Below are 19,891 nucleotides of genomic sequence, written 5' to 3' on the forward strand. Positions count from 1 at the left end.
AAGAGGGGGTGAGGGAAGGGGCATAGTGGTGCAGACAGTACCCAAGGTCGGAGAGACAGGGAGAGGGAGGTAGAATATCAGTTAATTTATCCCAAAGAAAAGTCACAACAGTGTAGAGAGAAAGTGCCAGAGGGAATGGGCCCAGGGAGGTTTAGAGCATGGTCATTCATTTGAAGGCAAAAGCTTCTCAACCAAAAAAGGTGACTTTTTAAACATGATCTACTTTAATATTGTACTACTACCCAAACTTGTTCACCTGACTGCCCTGTTCACTGGCTGTGATTTGTATGACAGGGTGTAGTTCCTGAACTGACCACTAGTTGTGCTTCCATGTTCACACATTGTGACTGGGTCTGAAACCATGATGAGCGTTCTCAGTGGTGAGATCAGTGTGAGAGGACCATATGTTACATTGGAACAGCAGCCGTATCATCCTCTGTTATCTGTTAGGACCCGACGCTAAGAGCTGTGAAAGGGGCCATCTGAGCTACTTTACTGTCTTCTTTTAAAGGGAATTTATCACCCTGCCTGGGTGCCATGAATGTATTTACAGCAGTCACATTTTCACTGCCCTCATGCATCTTCTGAAGGGCCGTCCGTTAGAGCAGATAGGATCCGCTGGTGGGGGAAGGATGGAGGGAGATTTTAAATCAATCAGGCTGACTCCAGAGGTTACCCAGGGCAGCACATTCATAACTCCAGACACAGCTCCCCAAAACTCCAGAGCACCGCAGTAGTTCCGATCGCTTCTCAAGATAATTCCGAGCCCCACCGATATCTGATATCGGGACAGATTTTTCTCCACAACCCACATTGAATTGTTTTGAGAGCCGAACCGTGGCCCGCCAAATAACATCAATATATTTCATTGTTTTTATGACTTCAGAGTAGTAGGCTATTACTTCCCTATTCAACTTTTGTATAAAAGGAATCCATGCCATGAATTAAGAATGGTATTTTTAAAACTTTTTACAGTGAGAGCACATTGACAACTCAAATCGCTCTTAAAAAAAGGGCCGCCTTAGTCTTCTTACCTAATGAAAGCCTAAAGCCGATGTAACAAAACATTTACATTCTTTCTTTCTGTATTTATTTATTTAACCTTTATTTGACCAGGCAAGTCAATTTATTTACAGTGATGGTCTACCAAGAAGCAGAAGGCCTCCTGCGGGGATGATGGCTGTGATTAAAAATACAAATGTTGGACACAACACGCATCACGACAAGAGACATTACAACACTACATAAAGAGAGACCTAAGACAACAACACATGGCAGCAACACAAAACAACAACATGACAACAACACAGTAGCAGCACAGAATGGTAGCAGCGTAAACATAGTATTAGGCACATACAGCAGCACGAAGAGCAAAAAGGTAGAGACAACAATACACCACGTGAAGCAGCCACTCAGTAAGAGTGTCCATGATTGAGTCTATGAATGTAAAGATGGAGATAAAACTGTCCAGTTTGAGTGTTTTTTGCAGCTCGCTGCAGTAGCTACCTGCAGGGAACTGAAAGAAGAGCAACCCAGAGATCTGTGTGCTTTGAAGACCTTTAACAGAATGTGACTGGAAGAACGGGTGTTGTATGTGAAGGATGAGGGTTGCAGAAGGTATCTGTTATGTTCCTCAGCAAGAAAACCAAAATTGTCACTCAAACAGAAAGGGGAACTAACAAAGAGTCACTGACAACAACCAAAACGAAACAGGTGTGGTTTTAGGAGGGGTTCTGAAAGACACTCGTGGGGTTCTCCACTGAAAATTGATTAGCAACAACAACTAGGACGTAAAAGACACCCACCATGAGCAACCACAAAATTTGCCCAAGAAGAAGTTAACAAAATAAAAACCCACACCAAACTTAAAGGAAGAAAACAAAAACAGGGAAAATCAGACTAAGGAATGTTTTTCTAGAAATCAAATAGGGAGACTCAACATCTCCACATCTCTCAAGATAAAGGCCAGTCACTCTTAAATATCACCTGGGCCAGCACAGTTGAAACACCTTCTGACTAACGAGATGGACAAGGCAGCAGTCTTCCTCCCGAACCACATGACCTTTGTTTTGGAGGTGTTCAGGGCAGGGAAAGATTGTTGGACACTAAGAAAGCTTTGTTATAGAGCATATAACACAAAATCCGGACAGGGCCCTGCTGAGTGTAAGACTATCATCTGCATATAAGTGGATGAGAGTGCTTCCTACTGCCTGAGCTATGTTGTTGATGTAAATTGAGAAGAGCGTATGGCCTAGGATCAAGCCTTGGGCTACTCCCCTGGTGACAGGCAGTGTCTGAGACTGCAGATGTTCTGATTTTATACACTGCACTCTTAGAGAGGTAGTTAGCAAACTAGGCCAAAGCCCCTCAGAGACACCAATACTCCTTAGCTGACCCACAACAATGGAATGGTCTTGTTGATGTAAATTGAGAAGAGCGTATGGCCTAGGATCAAGCCTTGGGCTACTCCCCTGGTGACAGGCAGTGTCTGAGACTGCAGATGTTCTGATTTTATACACTGCACTCTTAGAGAGGTAGTTAGCAAACTAGGCCAAAGCCCCTCAGAGACACCAATACTCCTTAGCTGACCCACAACAATGGAATGGGGCTGTTACGGTGACCGTATTACCGCCACATCGACGGTCATGAGTCATGGCGGCAGTCAAATTCCATGTGACCTTTTAGTCACGGTCATTAGCCATATCTAAGCTCTGATGCTGGTGATAAGTCATTAGTATCTTACCAAACTGCCTGGTACTCTATTGTCCCTCTAATCCCTCGGACATCAATGCAAATGTTATCGAAAATCTAATCAAACACTTAATGAAAGCTCATGTTCCGCAACATTGCTATAGGCTATGCAGTTGCGTGAGAAAACAGAGGGATGTCCTCTATTAAAAAGAGGAAGATCGTCTGGGTGGAGGGTTTGGCCAGCAGGGATGTCCTTGTCCCATCGTGCTCTAGCAACTCCTGTGGTGGGCCAGGCGCATGCACGCTGACACGTCACCAGGTGAATAGTGTTTCCTCCGACACGTTGGTGTGGCTGGCTTCCGGGTTAAGCGCGGGCATTGTGTCAGGAAGCAGTGCGGCTTGGTTTGGTTGTGTTTCGGAGGACGCATGGCTCTCCACCTTCGCCTCTCCTGAGTCCATACGGGAGTTGCAGCGATGTGAGAAGACTGTAACTGAGCGTTTTGTTCTAAAGAACCTTCAATATTGTTTAAATAATCAAATAATTGAAACTTAAATAAATAATTTCCAGATTAAAATGTAGGATGCAAAAATAATTTTATTTAGTAGGCTATAGCCTAGGGCAGGGGTCAGCAACAGGTGGCCTGTGGGTGATTTATAAAAATGTTTTACCCCCAAAGAGGGGGGGGGGGGTAAAAAACTCAAATCACCAGGGATTCATTAAAAAATGTGTTTAATTTAAGGAAATCTGTTCCCAAATATTCCCACAAATAAAAGAAAGAGATGTGATCGTGTCTCAATGTAATCAAGGTATGAAATTGTTATTTTCAAATACAATCTCTTTTTGGGCTTAGTTCTGGTCAATTTGCAATGTATAAATTATTATAATTATGGAGGGATGAAACAAGTTTCAGCACCACACAAATAATTGACAGTTCTCTGATCCACTGATTGTGTGGCTGGTAGCCTATATGCTTTCCTCTCTGTTCACAGAGTGGAATTCACAACGCAATGCCAAACAACAAGCTCCTGGGTTTGTAAAAAAATATATTATCTTGATTTAAAACATTTCCGACCCGGAATATAATTGTTCTGAACCCGTGAGCCGACCCGCAGGTTGATAGAATGTTTTCATTACACACACCAGCTTTTAGCCGGTCAACCGCAGGAAACCTTGGGTATCCAACCCAAATGCAGGACTCTAGGATTTGTCTGTGGCGGGGTAGCTTCTGCTTTATGAATCACCAGTGGGTGATGATTGAGGATGCTGGGGGTGGGTGCCTGGTGGCCAAGGGGTTGGCCTAACATTGTGAAGGCCAGAGCAGAGCTCCTAGCTGGCTGTTTCTCAGGACAGGAGACAGGAAGGCAAAGGGAGCACTGGCAGGCCGCACTGCGGACCTCCTGAGTTTATAGGCTGTCCACCTCCATCCCATCATCCTCCTCTGCCTGAGTTTTGCAGCAACAGGAATAATCCAGTAAACAACAACCTCTAGTCTAACCTGTGGGTGGAGGTGCTACTCAGATTGTTAGGCGTCATTCAGCTGGATAAAGGAAAGTCCCCCTTCACCATCTACCTGCTCTTGTCTTTTTCTGTCTCCATCTTTGTCTCGCTCTTTCTATCCCTCTTTTCCTTTCTCTCTGCTTTATCTGCTTAGATACTCTTTATGTAGTGCTGTCTTTTTGCGTGCTTCTCTCTCTCTCGCTTTCTGTCTCCCTCATCTCTCTCTTCCCTCTTTCTGTGCCTCTGCTCCAGTCCTGGCCTTGCTTCTCCAGGAAGTTGTCCAAGAGATGTGATTTACTCTAAAAGGATGTCACCCTCACGGTTCACTGCAAGGCACGCTTTGAAAAAGCGATCAACCGAGGAAATAATGTCTTCATATAATGTGCCCAAGAGCTCAGCCCACAACAGGCAATGTCACGCTCCTCCTTTTCAAAAATCGGATGATATTTAGAACAAAAGCCACATTCCAGCAGCAGAGTGCTCAGATTATGAAATTACAAGGTGATGTGTCCTCGGAGGCACAGGTGATGAAATCCACTTTTCTTTCCACTTCAGTGTGTACGTATGTGTGTACGTTCTGGTTATGAATTCCCCAGAATTATTAATAATAAAATCTGCCTTTCTCGTCAACCCTAAGAGCTGAAGAGATATACACATCTCAGTGATTGTGGACGAGCGGAAAGAGAGCAGGGCAGAGATTTTAATCTCGTCCAGACTGACCTTAGTAACACTGGGCAACTCTCTGGGCTGGAGACCGTTCCAAGGCAAGGTCGAGCGTATAATGTGGCATGATTAATAAATCTACAGAGGTATCTACACCACTCAATATTCAAATGAGGAGAGAGTCTAATCGACAATCTGTAGTGATGCAACACCAGACCCTATTTTCTCTAGGCAGAGGGAGATGGGTTTATATTAGCCTTCTCCTTGGTTCTAAAGGCAGACATTAATCCACACCATGATGGATAGTGGGTAGAAATGACTACATAATTATACTTGTGTGGATATCAACATAAGCAATGTCAGCGTAAGACAGACTGCATGACCTCTGCTGTATGACATAAACACACGGTTCGGGACGTATTGTGGTTTGGGATCACGGTTTGGTTTTGGTACAGTTACCAAAAACTGCTAGGCACCTGCTCCCAATTTCTCCCAATGTGCTATTTACAAACAAATGCATGACTGGCTGTTCAGGGGAACTACAGTAAACTTCATAATGCAAAAAATGTGACAGATGAAATGAGGAACATAATCTGCTTTATCTCCCAATGCAGTGGTCACCAACCGGGCGATCACGATTGACTGGACCCTCTCCAAGGCATTCCTTGTCTATCAACAAACATTTATGTAAAAAAAATAATAAAATAAAAAACTGTATTCCTATTATTTTTTTATTAATTTGTGCAGTTGTTAGTAGGTGCGCTTGATTCAGCAGCCCTAGCGCCAGGAAGGCAAAGTGCCATAGACTGTAAAAAGAAAACTCGAACTCACAGCAAAGTTCATACTGTGAGAATAAAAAATAAAAAATTTGACTAGAGTCTCAATGAATACTGGAAAGAGCTGCTGTTTTTGAGTAGGTTAATGTTTAAATTATTCAGCACTGTCAGCACTTTTTTATAAGCCTTCAAATGTGCGTACTCCAGCACTGCAGCTGCAATGAATGAGTTTAACAAAATGTTCCGATAAGCTTGCGTTGTTATTGTTACTGGCTTGTCTTTTTTAATATTGAGGAATATTTCACTTTCTCTGGTCATAGGACTAACAACATGAATTGGTGCATGAGGCAGAAATAATGCAGTGCGACTTCAGTTTTGCCATCAGCTGGACTGTGTCCCAATTTCACAGCCTCATCGCTGCAACATCAGACTGACTATCAGATGCAGTCCTGTAAATAAAATAGAAATCTATATAATATTATGTTCACTCAGCTGGGTCTCACGAGTAATACAACAAATTATCTATTGCCAGTGTGATCAAATACCAATTAAAAAACATTATTTCAAAATTGTCTGAGAAGAACAACATTGGCAGGGCAATTCAAGCATAGCCAATATGCAGCCTATGGCCTACTGCACAAACCTCATTGCTACCAAACAGTTTTTAATTAATTAATGTTACAAAATCTTAAGTCATGTTTATAAAAAAAAAAAAATTTTTTTAAAGAATCCGAGCGGTAGATCTTGGCTTGCATTTTGACTCAGAGATCTTGACTCAGAGATCTTGACTCAGAGATCTTGACTCAGAAAAGTTTGGTGACCACTGTCCTAACGTATTGCACAAGTTGACTGCAGGTATTTACTACAAATATTAAAATGTATTGAAAAACTTAAAATAAGTGGTTTCAACGGCATTGATGGTATTTAAAACCATCCCGTGGCTATTTCCAAATACCCCAGTTTACGTTATACCGACCAAGCCTACTCTGGACGACCGCAAAGTTGGAGTTTGGGCCCCCTACCTCCCTAAAATGTTTTATCTAATGTGTCAGCCACTCAAAGTATATACTACCGATCACTGTCCATGGTTCTGAAATTGCGACGTCTATGTGGCTGTCTATCGATAAGCTATCGGACTATGTGGCGCCAGTGCTTGTAGTAGCCTATAGATTTGCTTTAATTGATGCATTTTTTGGGGGGGGGGGGGGGGTATTTTCTCGTGTTAGGTTTAACGTTTATGTTTCACGAAGCTATAGGCTTACAGTGTCACAATGCTGCTATTTAGATTCCTGGCTGGTGGCGATGATGTATTTACTTCAGTAATTCAAGTGGGAAATTCAGACGTTGCGGATTGTAAAATACATTTTCAATGTACCAGCATACTAATCAGTAATCAATAGATGTTTTTATTTCGTTTTTATTAATGGAAAATAAATATGAAAAGGTATTATTTAGATAATTATTCAAACCCCTGAATCAATACATGTTAGAATCACATTTGGCAGTGATTACATCTGTGAGTCTTTCTGGGTAAGTCTCTAAGAGTTTTGCACAGCTAGATTATACAATATTTCCCCCCCCCTTTTCTTCAAGCTCAAGTTGCTTTTTGATCATTGCTAGACAATCATTTTCAAGTCTTGTCATTAGATTTTTAAGCAGGTTTTAAGTCAACTGTAACTAGTACACTCAGGAACATTCAATGTTGTCTTGGTAAGCAACCGCAGTGTATATTTGGCCTTTTGTTTGGGTAATTGTCCTTCTGAAAGATTAATATGTCTCCCATTGTCTGTTGGAAAGGAGACTGAACCAGGTTTTCCTCTAGGATTTTGCCTGTGCTTAGTTCTGTTCCTTTTATTTTATAAAGAAACAAAAACTATTTTCATCCTTGCCGATGACAAGCCTACCCATAACATGATGCAGCCACCACCATGCTTGAAAATATGAAGAGTGGTACTCAGTGATATGTTTGTGGCAAATCCAACAAAACACAACGCTTTGTATTCAGGACATTTTATATTACAGTTATACTTTAGTGCATTATTGAAAACAGGATGCATTTTTTTGAATATTTTTTATTCTGTACAGGCTTTCTTCTTTTCACTATCATTTATGTTAGTATTGTGATCAAACTTCAATGTTGTTGATCCAGCCTCAGTTTTCTCCGATCACATCCATTAAACTCTGTAACTGTTTAAGTCACCATTGGCCTCATGGTGAAACACTGTATCTGAGTTGTTTCCTTCCTCCGTGGCAACTGAGTTAGGAAGAGTGCCTGTATTTTTGTTGTGACTGGGTGTATTGATACACCATACAAAGTGTAATTAATAACTGCACTATGATCAACGGGATATTCAATGTCTGCTTAAAATTGTTTCGTTTTTAAAAAATCTACCAATAAGTGCACTTTGCAAACCTTTGGAAAAGCACTCTGGTCTTTGTGGTTGAATCTGTGCTTGAAATTCACTGCTTGACTGAGGGACCTTACAGACAATTGTATGTGTGGGGTACAGAGATGTGGTCGTTATTTAAAAGTCATGTTAACCATTATTATTCCCCACAGAGTGAGTTCATGCAAATTGTGACTTTTTTTTAGCAAATTATTACTCCTAGGTTGAATACTTATTGACTCAAGACATTGTTTTATTAATACTTGAACATTTGTAAACATTTCTAAATACCTAATTTGTAAATATCTAATTCCACTTTGACATTATGGGATATTGTGTGTAGATCAGCGACACAATATAAATTTAATACATTTTAAATTCAGGCTGTAACACAACAAAATGTGGAAAAAGTCGAGGGGTGTGAATACTTTCTGAAGGCGCTGTATATACAGGATTTAGCTGGTAGCCTATTTATATTACACATTGGAACTCGAAATCCACGCTGTCGGGACTATCCGTCTCATCACTCGTAGGCTTACCAGTGTTAACAAAAGTGGTGGGGGGGGGGGGGGGGTCGCTCTCATGAGCGCTGCTGAGTCTTTGGCAGTCATCAGCTTGGTTTTCTGGAAGAGGAACTGTCACTATCCTCAAGGGGAGGAAAAAGAAGCAAGGCCACTGATATTGCCAGGCCTGGGCAGTGAGATCTGTCGGGACTGGAAGGCTGCTAGTGCTAGCTGCTGCATAAGTAGGCCTACTAGCTTCCACCTGTGATGGCGTTTCATCAGTCGAGGACGAGCTGGTTGCTTTGCTGGTTTTCGGCAATTTGGCACGAGTTTGGACTTACCTTTTTGTTTATCCATCTTGAACAACACACTCACGCTCCATCCTAGTCTGACCTGATTCACCTAACTTTTTTTTACTTGACAGCCAATTAGGTGAGGAGGCTGAGGCAGGTTGTCGGCGGCGCCGCTGAGAAATGGGCTAATTAGGTGCATGACAACTACATTGTCTGTCTAGCTCTCATGTAGATTGGACAATAGAAACACTTTGCTTGCTACATGTGGAATAATTCTTGCTTTTCCGTCTTGCTCCGCTGATAGGAATACTCGGGGGGCGGGGGGGTTCTACTAAGCTATATGGAATTGTTTTAAGAAGATCATACCAAGGATAATTTTGACTTTTTATTTTGAATTTCAAGACCCCTTGAAGTAAACATTTGTATAATGATATTTGACCAAATCTTTTTTGGCCTGATACAAATGCAAATTAGCCCATACAAATGCATTGAATAACATATTCTCTACATGGAACAACAGATAGTCACCCCCCCAAAAAAAAATCTAATTTAAGTTTGTCTCGAAGTGTCTGTCCTATATCTGAGAGATATAAGAAAGATCAGGAAATGTTTTTTAATGAGAAAAGAAACATATTTAACCCTATATTTTTGGCACTAAACCTTCTCCATATACTATACTTCCATTCATTTTTTCAATTGGTACCAGGGGACCTTCAGACTAGTCTTGTGAGGCCTGCATTCTAGATCAAAATGGAAAACATCTCACGTTTTTCTCCTGTTAGAAGGTGAACCTTTGCCCCAGTCTGAGATCCTGAGCGCTCTGGAGCAGGTTTTCATCAAGGATCTCTCTGTACTTTGCTCCTTTCATCTTTCCCTTGATCAACCAACCAAAAAACATCCCCACAGCATGATGCTGCCACCGTCATGCTTCACCGTAGGGATGGTGCCAGGTTTCCTCTAGACGTGACGCTAGGCATTCAGGCCAAAGAGTTCAGTCTTGGTTTTATCAGACCAGAGAATCGTGTTTCTAATTGTCTAAAAGGCTTTATGTCCATGAGTGGCCCAGCCAGAGCCCGGACTTGAACCCGATCGAACATCTCTGGAGAGACCTAAAAACTCTAAGCCGGCTGTCACTTGCCTTTTACTGAGGAGTAGCTTCCATCTGGACACTGCCAAGTGTCCAAGAAGTTAAGAATGATGGAGGCCACTGTGTTGGGGACCTTGAATGCTGCAGAAACCTTTTGGTACCCTTCCCCAGATCTGTGCCTCGACACAATCCTGTCTCGGAGCTCTACGGACAATTTCTTGCAATGCAAATAGTCTGTGTAGCCATTTGATTCAGGAGTCTTATGGCTTGGGGGTAGAAGCTGTTTAGAAGCCTCTTGAACCTAGACTTGGCGCTCCGATACCGCTTGCCGTGCGGTAGCAGAGAGAACAGTCTATGACTAGGGTGGCTGGAGTCTTTGACAATTTTTAGGGCCTTCTTCTGACACCGCCTGGTATAGAGGCCATACACTTTACCACCTGTAGTGCCTTGCGGCCGAAGGCTGAGCAGTTGCCATACCAGGCAGTAATGCAACCCGTCAGGATGCTCTCGAACATTGAACATGACCCAAGACAAGCATCATGATTCCACTACTTATAAGTCAACTCCTATAGTCTCTATGTGCCATTAACACCATACATGCTATACTTCCTGAGTATTATCAATATCATCAAAAACATAATTTGGTAATGGAAATTAGTCAAATAGATTAGGATCAGTTTCACTCTTCCCATTCACCAATCAATCCATCAGTTTCCAAAACCCAATTAATTATCCAACCCAAATTTAGCATGACATTGCTCAGTGATTCACATTGGTCCTATCACTCAAAGGCAAAACCCCTCAATTTAACACACATTGACATTGGCAGGATGCGCATTGATATTAACATACAGTATAGTTATCCTATAATTCTACTATTAACTTTTATCATGATTATAATTACAGATCAGTATCTTAATGCATTCTTAATCTAAATTACTATACATTTGTGTAGTGTGTAGACCTCTACAATCAACCTGATACCCCAAAATAAACTATTTTAGACAAGTCTTAATCAATTTTGGGCACAGTTCACCAATCCCCCCCTTCAGGCACTGAATCTTCTGTCGTCTTCTTCATTGTCAGCTTCAGAAAGCTTTACAGTTCAAAGTGGATGGCCCATGATAATGTCCCAATTTCAATGTCTTACCTGGGCTGCCACCATCTTTACCACCCATTATGTCTTGTCCATTTGTCAACCAGTATACTAGCAACATAAGAGAAGTTTGGAACAGATCTGTCCCCATGCTCACTCCACGTGGACACCTGTCACACTCCTGAGAGAAAAGCAGTTGACAGCTTAGATCGGAAGCTGTACACCGGTTGCTGGCTCAGACTCAGGTCTCTCGGTAGAAGTGGTGAGGACAGGGTCGTATTGAACAACATTTCTTTAGCCGGTTAGAGGGGGTTTTGAGGTACACGCTGTTCGCTCCAATTATCTCTTCATCTCTTCCATGCTTTAAGACACCTACTCACTTTTCATGATAACCTCAAGAGGACAGATCAGAACAACAGTTTAGTTCAGTTCATTTTTGATTCAGGAAATCCAGACAAGCATAAATTATTACGTTTACCAATTATTCTTAGTACCAATGTCTAAACGTGTCAAAGAGAATAACAACACATTCTATTGAAACAATGTTTTGCAAATTGGTTTATACTCCCCATCACACTGTCAACTTCACCGCAGAGCCACAGGTTCAGGAAGTCAGACCTATAACCCATCGGGAGAAATCCCAACAATCCAGCAGACCTAATCTGGTTAGATTTGTATAAAAAAAAACACAACAATACACTCCTTCACATATCACTCAATACACTCCTTCACATATCACTCAATACACTCCTACATATCACTTAAGGTGTGTAAACTTCAATCCAAAACCTCAGAGGACTCCCCGATTTTGACACATGACTCCCAATGTGAGTAATGTGTAAAAAAAAAAACACTACTAATGGTTAAAAATAAAAATAAAATAATTTCAAATAACAAAATAGAATTAGAATCACTACCCTTAACTTCATAAAGAAAAATAATTGTACACATACAGTCATAGGAAAAAAGACAGCCTACCCTTAGTCAAAGACAACACCCTCTCCTTCTCCACATTGGTCCGAGTCAAAAATATGGCTAAGAACTATAAACTTCATCTTAATTATCAATATTACAAATGACCTTTTCAATCAGAATTACAAATGACCTTTAATTCATTATCCACATGGCTGTCCAATGAGGGTGATCAAACCACACTGGAAAGTCAGGGCAGAGGTCATACAAACCCTTCAACGAAGTGTTTTACTATATTAGAAAAATGTATGAAAAATAGTAAAACATTTCGTACTTAGTGTATGTAAACTTTTGACCCACTGGAATTGTGATTAAGTGAAATAATCTGTAAAAAAATTGTTGGAAAAATGACGTCATGCACACAGTAGATGTCCTAACTGACTTGCCAAAACTATAGTTTGTTACACCAGCTCTGTCAGGAGGAATGGGCCAAAATTCACCTTCAACTTATTATGGGAAGCTTGTGGAAGGCTACCCGACTCGTTTGACCCAAGTTAAACAATTTAAAGGCAATGCTAAAGGCAGTGTATGTAAACTTCTGACCCACCGGGAATGTGATGAAAGAAATAAAAGCTGAAATAAATCATTCGCTCTGCTATTATTCTGACATTTCACATTCTTAAAATAAAGTTGTGATCCTACCTGACCTAAAACAGGGAATTTTTACTAGGATTAAATGTCAGGAATTGTGAAAGCCAAATACATTTCAACTCAGGTTAAGGTGTATGTAAATTCCGACTTCAACCGTATGTAAACATTAAGTGAATGAGATACCATAGAATACAGTATATACATATGCGATGAGTGAGTGAGATATGTAAAGATTATTAAAGTGACTAGTGTTCCATTCCTTAAAGTGGCCAGTGATTCCTAGTCTATGCCACAGAATGTTTCAATAAAACACTCACAAAGAATAACCCAGGGCATACCTGGCTAGCACATTTAAAATAATTGGACTTCACCGCTTCTGAGGGACACTTACAGTGGGGCAAAAAAGTATTTAGTCAGCCACCAATTGTGCACGGACTAAATACTTTTTTGCCTCACTGTAGACAATTTTCAGAACTATTTTTTTTTTCTCCAATAGGGCTTCACCAAGTACCGTGTTTCACACGGAACCCACAGTAACCCTGGCCCCTCGCCCCTATAGTTCGCACCAATCCCCGCTGTGATCAATTCAGTGTCAGGACGGCTCTAAGTCGCCCGCAACCGACCAAAGTCAAGGGATCTGAATACTTTACTAATGCACTGTGTATCCAGTATATGAGGCCCTTGTGTGAATTAAACTCACAATCTTAGTGTTCTTTGTTATCATGCTCAAACCAACACATCTAGAACCATGAGGTTGGTTGTGAGTTTCTTACACATTTTTCTGGCTCAGAGATAAATCACCAGAGGTTGGTCTGTGTGTTTCTCCATCTCTGTGGAGCGTGGGTTTTATTTAACAGACACTGAGAACCCCACCACAAGCTGTCGTTTCCTCATGCTTCCCTCCCCAAGCCCAGAGTTAGACAGGCAGGATGGCTGCTAACCGACGAGCAGAAGGCCTTCAACAGTCACTGGGAATAAAAGCCAAGAGTAGAGAAGACCACAGTTGGGAACACTGTCTTATTGCAGTGTGTAGATTCACCCTCTTTTTGCTGAGGCACATTATTCCTCTGTCTTAGTGTGATTTGTGTATCCCTCATCAGTGCTCCCATGGTCTCAGTGAAGAAGCTGAGGATCAGCTAAGCTGGAGAAGAATGTGAACGTCTGAGAGCAGGAACCAGACCGAACCAGAGCCAACCAAAACCCTCTCTCTTTTCAAAGCAGATATAAATACTTGCAATGCCACTTAACACATTACGCTTCTGGCCTGCGTCCCAAATGGCACCCTTTTCCCTTTATAGTGCACTACTTTTGACTAGGGCCCATAGGGTGCACTACATAGGGAAACGGGTGCTGTTTGGGACACATCCCTGGCCTGGTCTCACGCTACAGGCAGCGGCATGGTAATGTATGTGTGTATGTCTGCAATGATCTTGACATTCAATATGTGCTCAAGAGGGTAACTTAACCTGAAGGAGCAGCATCTGTTGAAACACACCATAAAGTCATGCATGAAGGGACTTTAATTGGCTATGGCATTTTAGAATCAGACTCCCTACTACAGAAGTGATCTTGAATGCTGGTCAATATGTTACCCCAGTCAGTCAATTCATTAATGGTTGTTGGGTTTTAGACTCTAGAAATAATATTGAGTGCTGGTCATAATGTTACAACAACAAACTGTCATTTTTGTGTCATGTTAATGGTACATTAAGTGAAATGTCCAGTCAGTGTGTATAATGTTAATATACAGTTCAGGTCAAAGGTTTGGACACACCTGATCATTCCAGGGTTTTTCTTTTTTTACTATTTTCTACATTGTGAAGACATCAACTATGCAATAACACAAAAAAAGTGTTAGACAAATCAAAATATATTTTTGATTTTTGATTTTTCAAGTAGCCACCCTTTGCCTTGATGACAGCTGTGTACACTCTTGGCATTCTTTCAACCAGCTTCACTTGGAATACTTTTCCAACAGTCTTGAAGGAGTTCCCACATGCTGAGCACTTCTTGACTGCTTTTCCATCACTCTGCGGTCCGACTCATCCCAAACCATCTCAATTTGGTTGAGGTCAGGTGATTGTGGAGGCCAGGTCATCTGATGCAGCATTCCATCAATCTCCTTCTTGGTCAAATAGCCCTTACCCAGCCTGGAGGTGTGTTGGGTCAATGTCCTGTTGAAAACAAATGATAGTCCCACTAAGAGCAAAACCAGATGGGATGGTGTATCGCTTCAGAATGCTGTGGTAGCCATGCTGGTTAATTGTGCCTTGAATTCTAAATAAATCATAGACAGTGTCACCAGCAAAGCACCATCACCCCACCTCCATGCTTCAAGCTGGGAACCACACATGCGGAGATCATCCGTTCACTTACTCTGCTTCTCACAAAGACACGGCAGTTGGACCCAAAAATCTCCCATTTGAACTCATCAGACCAAAGGACAGATTTCCATCGGTCTAATGTCAATTTCTGGTGTTTCTTGGCCCAAGCAAGTCTCTTCTTCTTATTGATGTACTTTTAGTAGTGGTTTCTTTGCAGCAATTCAACGATGAAGGTCTGATTTCATGCAGTCTCCTCTGAACAGTTGATGTTGAGATGTCTGTTACTTGAACTCTGAAGCATTTATTATGGCATTTATTATGGAGAGAGTTTCATTTTAGCGCTGGCTGGTTTTTGCGTCTGCACTTTTAAACTTTAAAAGTTCTTGACATTTTCCGGATTGACTGACCTTCATGTAATGATGGACCACCCCTACCTTGTCACAACACAACTGATTGGCTCAAACACATTAAGGAGGAAAGAAATTCCATAAATTCACTTTAAACAAGGCACACATGTTAATTGAAATGCATTCCCGGTGACTACCTCATGAAGCTGGGTGAGAGAAAGCCAGGAGTGTGCTAAGCTGTCATCAAGGCAAAGGGTTGCTACTTTGAAGAATCTCAAATAAAATATATTTTGATTTGTTTATCACTTTTTTGGTTACTACATGATTCCATGTGTTATTTCATAGTTTTGATATCTTCACTATTATTCTACAATGTATAAAAAAAATAAGAAAAACCCTTGAGTGAGTATGTGTCCAAACTTTTGACTCGTACTGTACATTTGAATATTCTGTTTCTGTAAATCCTATATTCTTTAACAGATGGGCCAATCAGCATTTGATAAATAAGCCAATTAGAGGTCTACCTCGCCATCAGGAGCCAATGGGTTAAGTGGTGTTTTCCCAGTGAGTTAATGTGATTTATAATCTCCTGCTGTGTGGAGACTGTGTGCGTCATTGAATGCCAGCATGCCCAGAACACAATGAAACTCCTGGCCATGTGTTCTATTGGCTTTGCTCCCTTCCTCCCTTGCCTTGGTGCTGCTGGGAGAAGAGAGGCGAGAGGAGAGGCTGGCAGAGGAGAGCGAAAGGAGAAGAGGGGACTCTGGCTCGAACAGGAGGAAAACCTGGTCTCACATTTTTGGATGGCTGCCATGGCAGACCGAGACAGACCAACAGGGTGAGAAAATGTCCTCCTGGGATAGCTAATCCCACCAGACTAAGGCCATGATTTAGGAGGAAAAAGGGAAATGTTGAGCGTGCAGTAGAGATTTGGGAAAGCGTGACTGTCAGTCAGCAGCGTCGTCCTCACAGTTTCTCTTGAATTTCCCTTGCGTCTCCTCTTCTCTCCTTTGGTCAGCATCACTGTCTTCGTGTCAAGGCTTGCCTCACTATCCTGTCTGTTTCTCCCTCTATTCTCAGTTCATCTCTTACGGCTCCTCTGTAAAGGTCATGTTAAGAATACAGCCTTGTTTTTATCCTTAAGACACGTGTGGTCAGTGCCTCCAGACAGTCAAGGAAAACACAATGAAAAAGATGAGGAGCCCTACGGCGCCAATTTATCAATGTTGTCTGAAGAGAAGTAGTTACACGGCAAACACACACAAAGACTGTGTCCTGTCCACCCAGCCATGGTGTGAGATGTGTGGTGAGGGACCTGCTGGCCATTGACCTAGAAACTGAGTGACAGAGGAACTGACAGAGTTGTGGTCACACCAGGGGCTGGGGCTTGGGGTGTGTAAAGAGCTTGGGGGTGTTTAAGGGGCTGGAGTGGAGGTGGGGCCAGTGGCTGAGGGGGCACGGGGATGTCAATCTCAGTTGCATCATTTTCCAGAACAAAGGCCTAGGTGCCATTCTCTCTCCAGTATCGAGGCTGAAATGATGGTGAAAAAAGAATTGTGTTAATGCTGATTGTTTGTGCTGTCAAGATGTTATGTGCAGGACTGTATGTATGAGTCATTTATAAAATAAAAGGTATGTGACAAGCCTCTTGTAAGGTTCTCCCTTTAGAGTCTATAGTTCAAGATAGGTTCATGATGTTGTAGCAGACAAAACAAAATGCCTTGATTGTCTTTCTCTAAATGCTCTGCATTTCTATTCCAGGTGGAACAAGTCAAGACTCGCGTTACGTTGCTGTATTGCAGATGTGTCTAAAGCGTGTGTGTGTGTGTGTGTGTTGTAGATGATGAAGCATGCGTGGGACAGCTACAGACAGTACGGATGGGGACACAACGAGTTGAAACCTCTCGCCAAGAAAGGACATTCCACCAATATCTTTGGTAAGTGGCCATGGCATTTTTTCTGAACCACACACACGTAAATTCACCTTTCCTCTCCATATGTGCACACCCTCCCTCAGAAATACTGTACATGTTCATGCTTGGCCATCATCCATTAACAGTGGACCCCATCCAACCAACCCAGTCTGTCTCTGTTTCTGGGTTGTTGCTGTTGTTACTGTTCGACTTTGCAGCTGCTTTCTGAGATAAAGCAGATCAGACAACTTGGACTGCGGCTCATTTGTGGTGTGTGTACTGTGCATGTATGCGTTTTCTGTATGGAAAATGAGAATGTCTAGTGAAGCAAATTGTCCATAAGCTCTTGTGGTGTTTGATGAGCTGCTGTTAAAAATGGTGAATGAGCTGCAGTACTGTGGTGTGGTCAGTCTGTCTCTCCTGGTTCTCTGGGATGGCTGCTGGATATATATCCACACTGGGTAGTGATCTCATGTTCGTTGGCCAGAAAACAAAGTGGAGGAGAGGAGGCAGAACCCCACACTGATGAGTACCATCAGCTCACACTTCTCACTAAACCACATTATTGATGAGTCTTTCTCTCTCTCTCTGCTTTTGTATCTTGCTCCTCTCTCGCTCTGTCTGATTTTGAGAGGCTCTACAGACAGGACTGCTATGCTATATTGATCCTTCTATCTGTGTCTGTGTCTGTGTCTGTGTGTGTCAGTTTGTTTGGTGTGTCTATCAGAGAGAACATGTTGGAAGAGGCTTTCAGACTCTGTGATATCTGTGCTTCCCTCGCTAGAGCCCCCCTCCTCACAGCGTCTCATATATTCTCACAATGCGTCATCTCTACTGTCTGTCTCTACAGTGCCTTCACATGTCAAAGAAAGGGGAATGATCTCTGTGTGTTTGTGCTAACCCAAGCCTATCTAAGGTTCGCCCGCTATGATAGTGGTACAGGCCTGGATTTCTAACAAGAGGATTGGGTGTCCATTGTCCTCGTGGCACCAGTCTCTGTCAGATAACCCTGTTAGTGTTGTGTAGAAACCGAAGAGCTGATGTTCACAGTAGATAGTAAAAGTTTTGAACACGGAATGGTTCACGCAGGGATAATAACAAACGCCTGTCCTTGTAATGGAGCACAATTCAGTTGAGGCTGGGGTGAGAGAGTGTGGAGCTGAGACTGAGCTAACAATACAGCAGTGTGTTCAGATGGAGGTAACGGAGTGAAGTGGTAACAGAGTTGACATCATGCTGAGTTAAGGGGTAACTGAGTTAAAGTCATGTTGGGTTAGCCCCCTAGAGACAATGTCCATGCCCCTGCGGAAATCTAATTGGCATAATAAAACAATCCCCATCAAAATCAGTCAGTTTAAGCTAGAGAAATCAGTCAGTTTAGCTAGAGAAATCAGTCAGTTTAGCTAGAGAAATCAGTCAGTTTAAGCTAGAGAAATCAGTCAGTTTAGCTAGAGAAATCAGTCAGTTTAGCTAGAGAAATCAGTCAGTTTAGCTAGAGATTTTTGCATTGGATGCGTCTCAATGCACCGCATCGGCGATGTCGCACTTCCGCATCTGTGGAGGAAGGTGACAGAGCTAGAGTGGTGTTTGTCAGACCATGAGACATCCTGAAAATCGGTCTTCTCACAAAGTCTGTAGCGTCCGAAAAGTTTGTCCTACAAAACTATAATGACCCTCCTATTTAAAGATGATTCTCACAAATTCTCTGTTTTGCTCTTCGACACCCACAAGCATCATGGGGCTCATCTGAAGTCGGTACAGAAGATCTGCCAACTTCTGTCTGTAGCGTCCGATCAGTTTTGGCTACACACTAATAATGTGAGACTTTCACGAACACGTACATGTTTGTTGTTTTGCTCTAGGAAAAAAGGAATTGAAGTACAGTTTCTTCAGGAAAGTTTTCAGGCCCCTTGACTTTTTCCACATTTTGTTACATTACAGCCGTATTCTAAAACTGTTTTTTAAAAATCCAATCTACACACAATACCCCATAATAACAAAGCAAAACAGGTTTTTATAATTTTTTGTAAATTTAGTACAAATAAAAAAAGGAAATAATACATTTACATAAGTATTCATACCCTTTACTCAGTACTTTGTTGAAGCGCCTTTGGCAACAATTACAGCCTCGAGTCTTCTTGGGTTTGACGCTACAAGCTTGGCCTACCTGTATTTGGAGAGTTTTTCCCATTCTTCTCTAGAGACCCTCAAGCTCTGTCAGGTTGGATGGGGAGTGTCGTTGCACAGCTATTTTCAGGTCTCTCCAGAGATGTTCGATCGGATTCAAGTCCGGGCTCTGGCTGGGATACTCAAAGACATTCAGAGACTTGTGTTGAAGCCACTCCTGCATTGTCTTGGCTGTGTGCTTAGGGTTGTTGTCATGTTGGAAGGTGAACCTTCACCCCAATATGAGGTCCTGAGCACTCTGGAGCAGGTTTTCATCAAGGATCTCTGTGCTTTGTTCCGTTTATCTTTTTCTCGATCCTGACTAGTCTCCCAGTCCCTGCCGCTGAAAAACATCCCCACTGCATGATGCTGCCGCCACCATGCTTCACCGTAGTGATGGTGCCAGATTTCCTCCAGATGTGACACTTGGCATTCAGGCCAAAGTGTTCAATCTTGCTTTCATCAGACCAGAGAATCTTGTTTCTCAAGGTCTGAGAATCTTCAGAACAAACTTATTTTAAAACATTTTGGGGTGGGACTATCTGTTCCATGTAGTGAATTTGTTATTCAATGTGTTTGTATGG

General features: G+C 42.1%; 1 protein-coding gene across 1 annotated transcript in view; it reads left to right on the forward strand.

Moving 5' to 3' along the window:
• The window catches only part of LOC139380713 (mannosyl-oligosaccharide 1,2-alpha-mannosidase IB-like), a 125,055-nt gene that overhangs the window by 37,814 nt on the left and 67,350 nt on the right, over positions 1-19,891 (forward strand). The window contains exon 5 of the mRNA XM_071123664.1: positions 17,069-17,165. Coding sequence (XP_070979765.1) covers positions 17,069-17,165 — 97 coding nt within the window. The remainder of the gene's footprint in view (positions 1-17,068; positions 17,166-19,891) is intronic.

The sequence above is a fragment of the Oncorhynchus clarkii genome, chromosome 22 (assembly GCF_045791955.1).
Source record: "Oncorhynchus clarkii lewisi isolate Uvic-CL-2024 chromosome 22, UVic_Ocla_1.0, whole genome shotgun sequence".
In the NCBI taxonomy this organism is placed as follows: domain Eukaryota; kingdom Metazoa; phylum Chordata; class Actinopteri; order Salmoniformes; family Salmonidae; genus Oncorhynchus; species Oncorhynchus clarkii.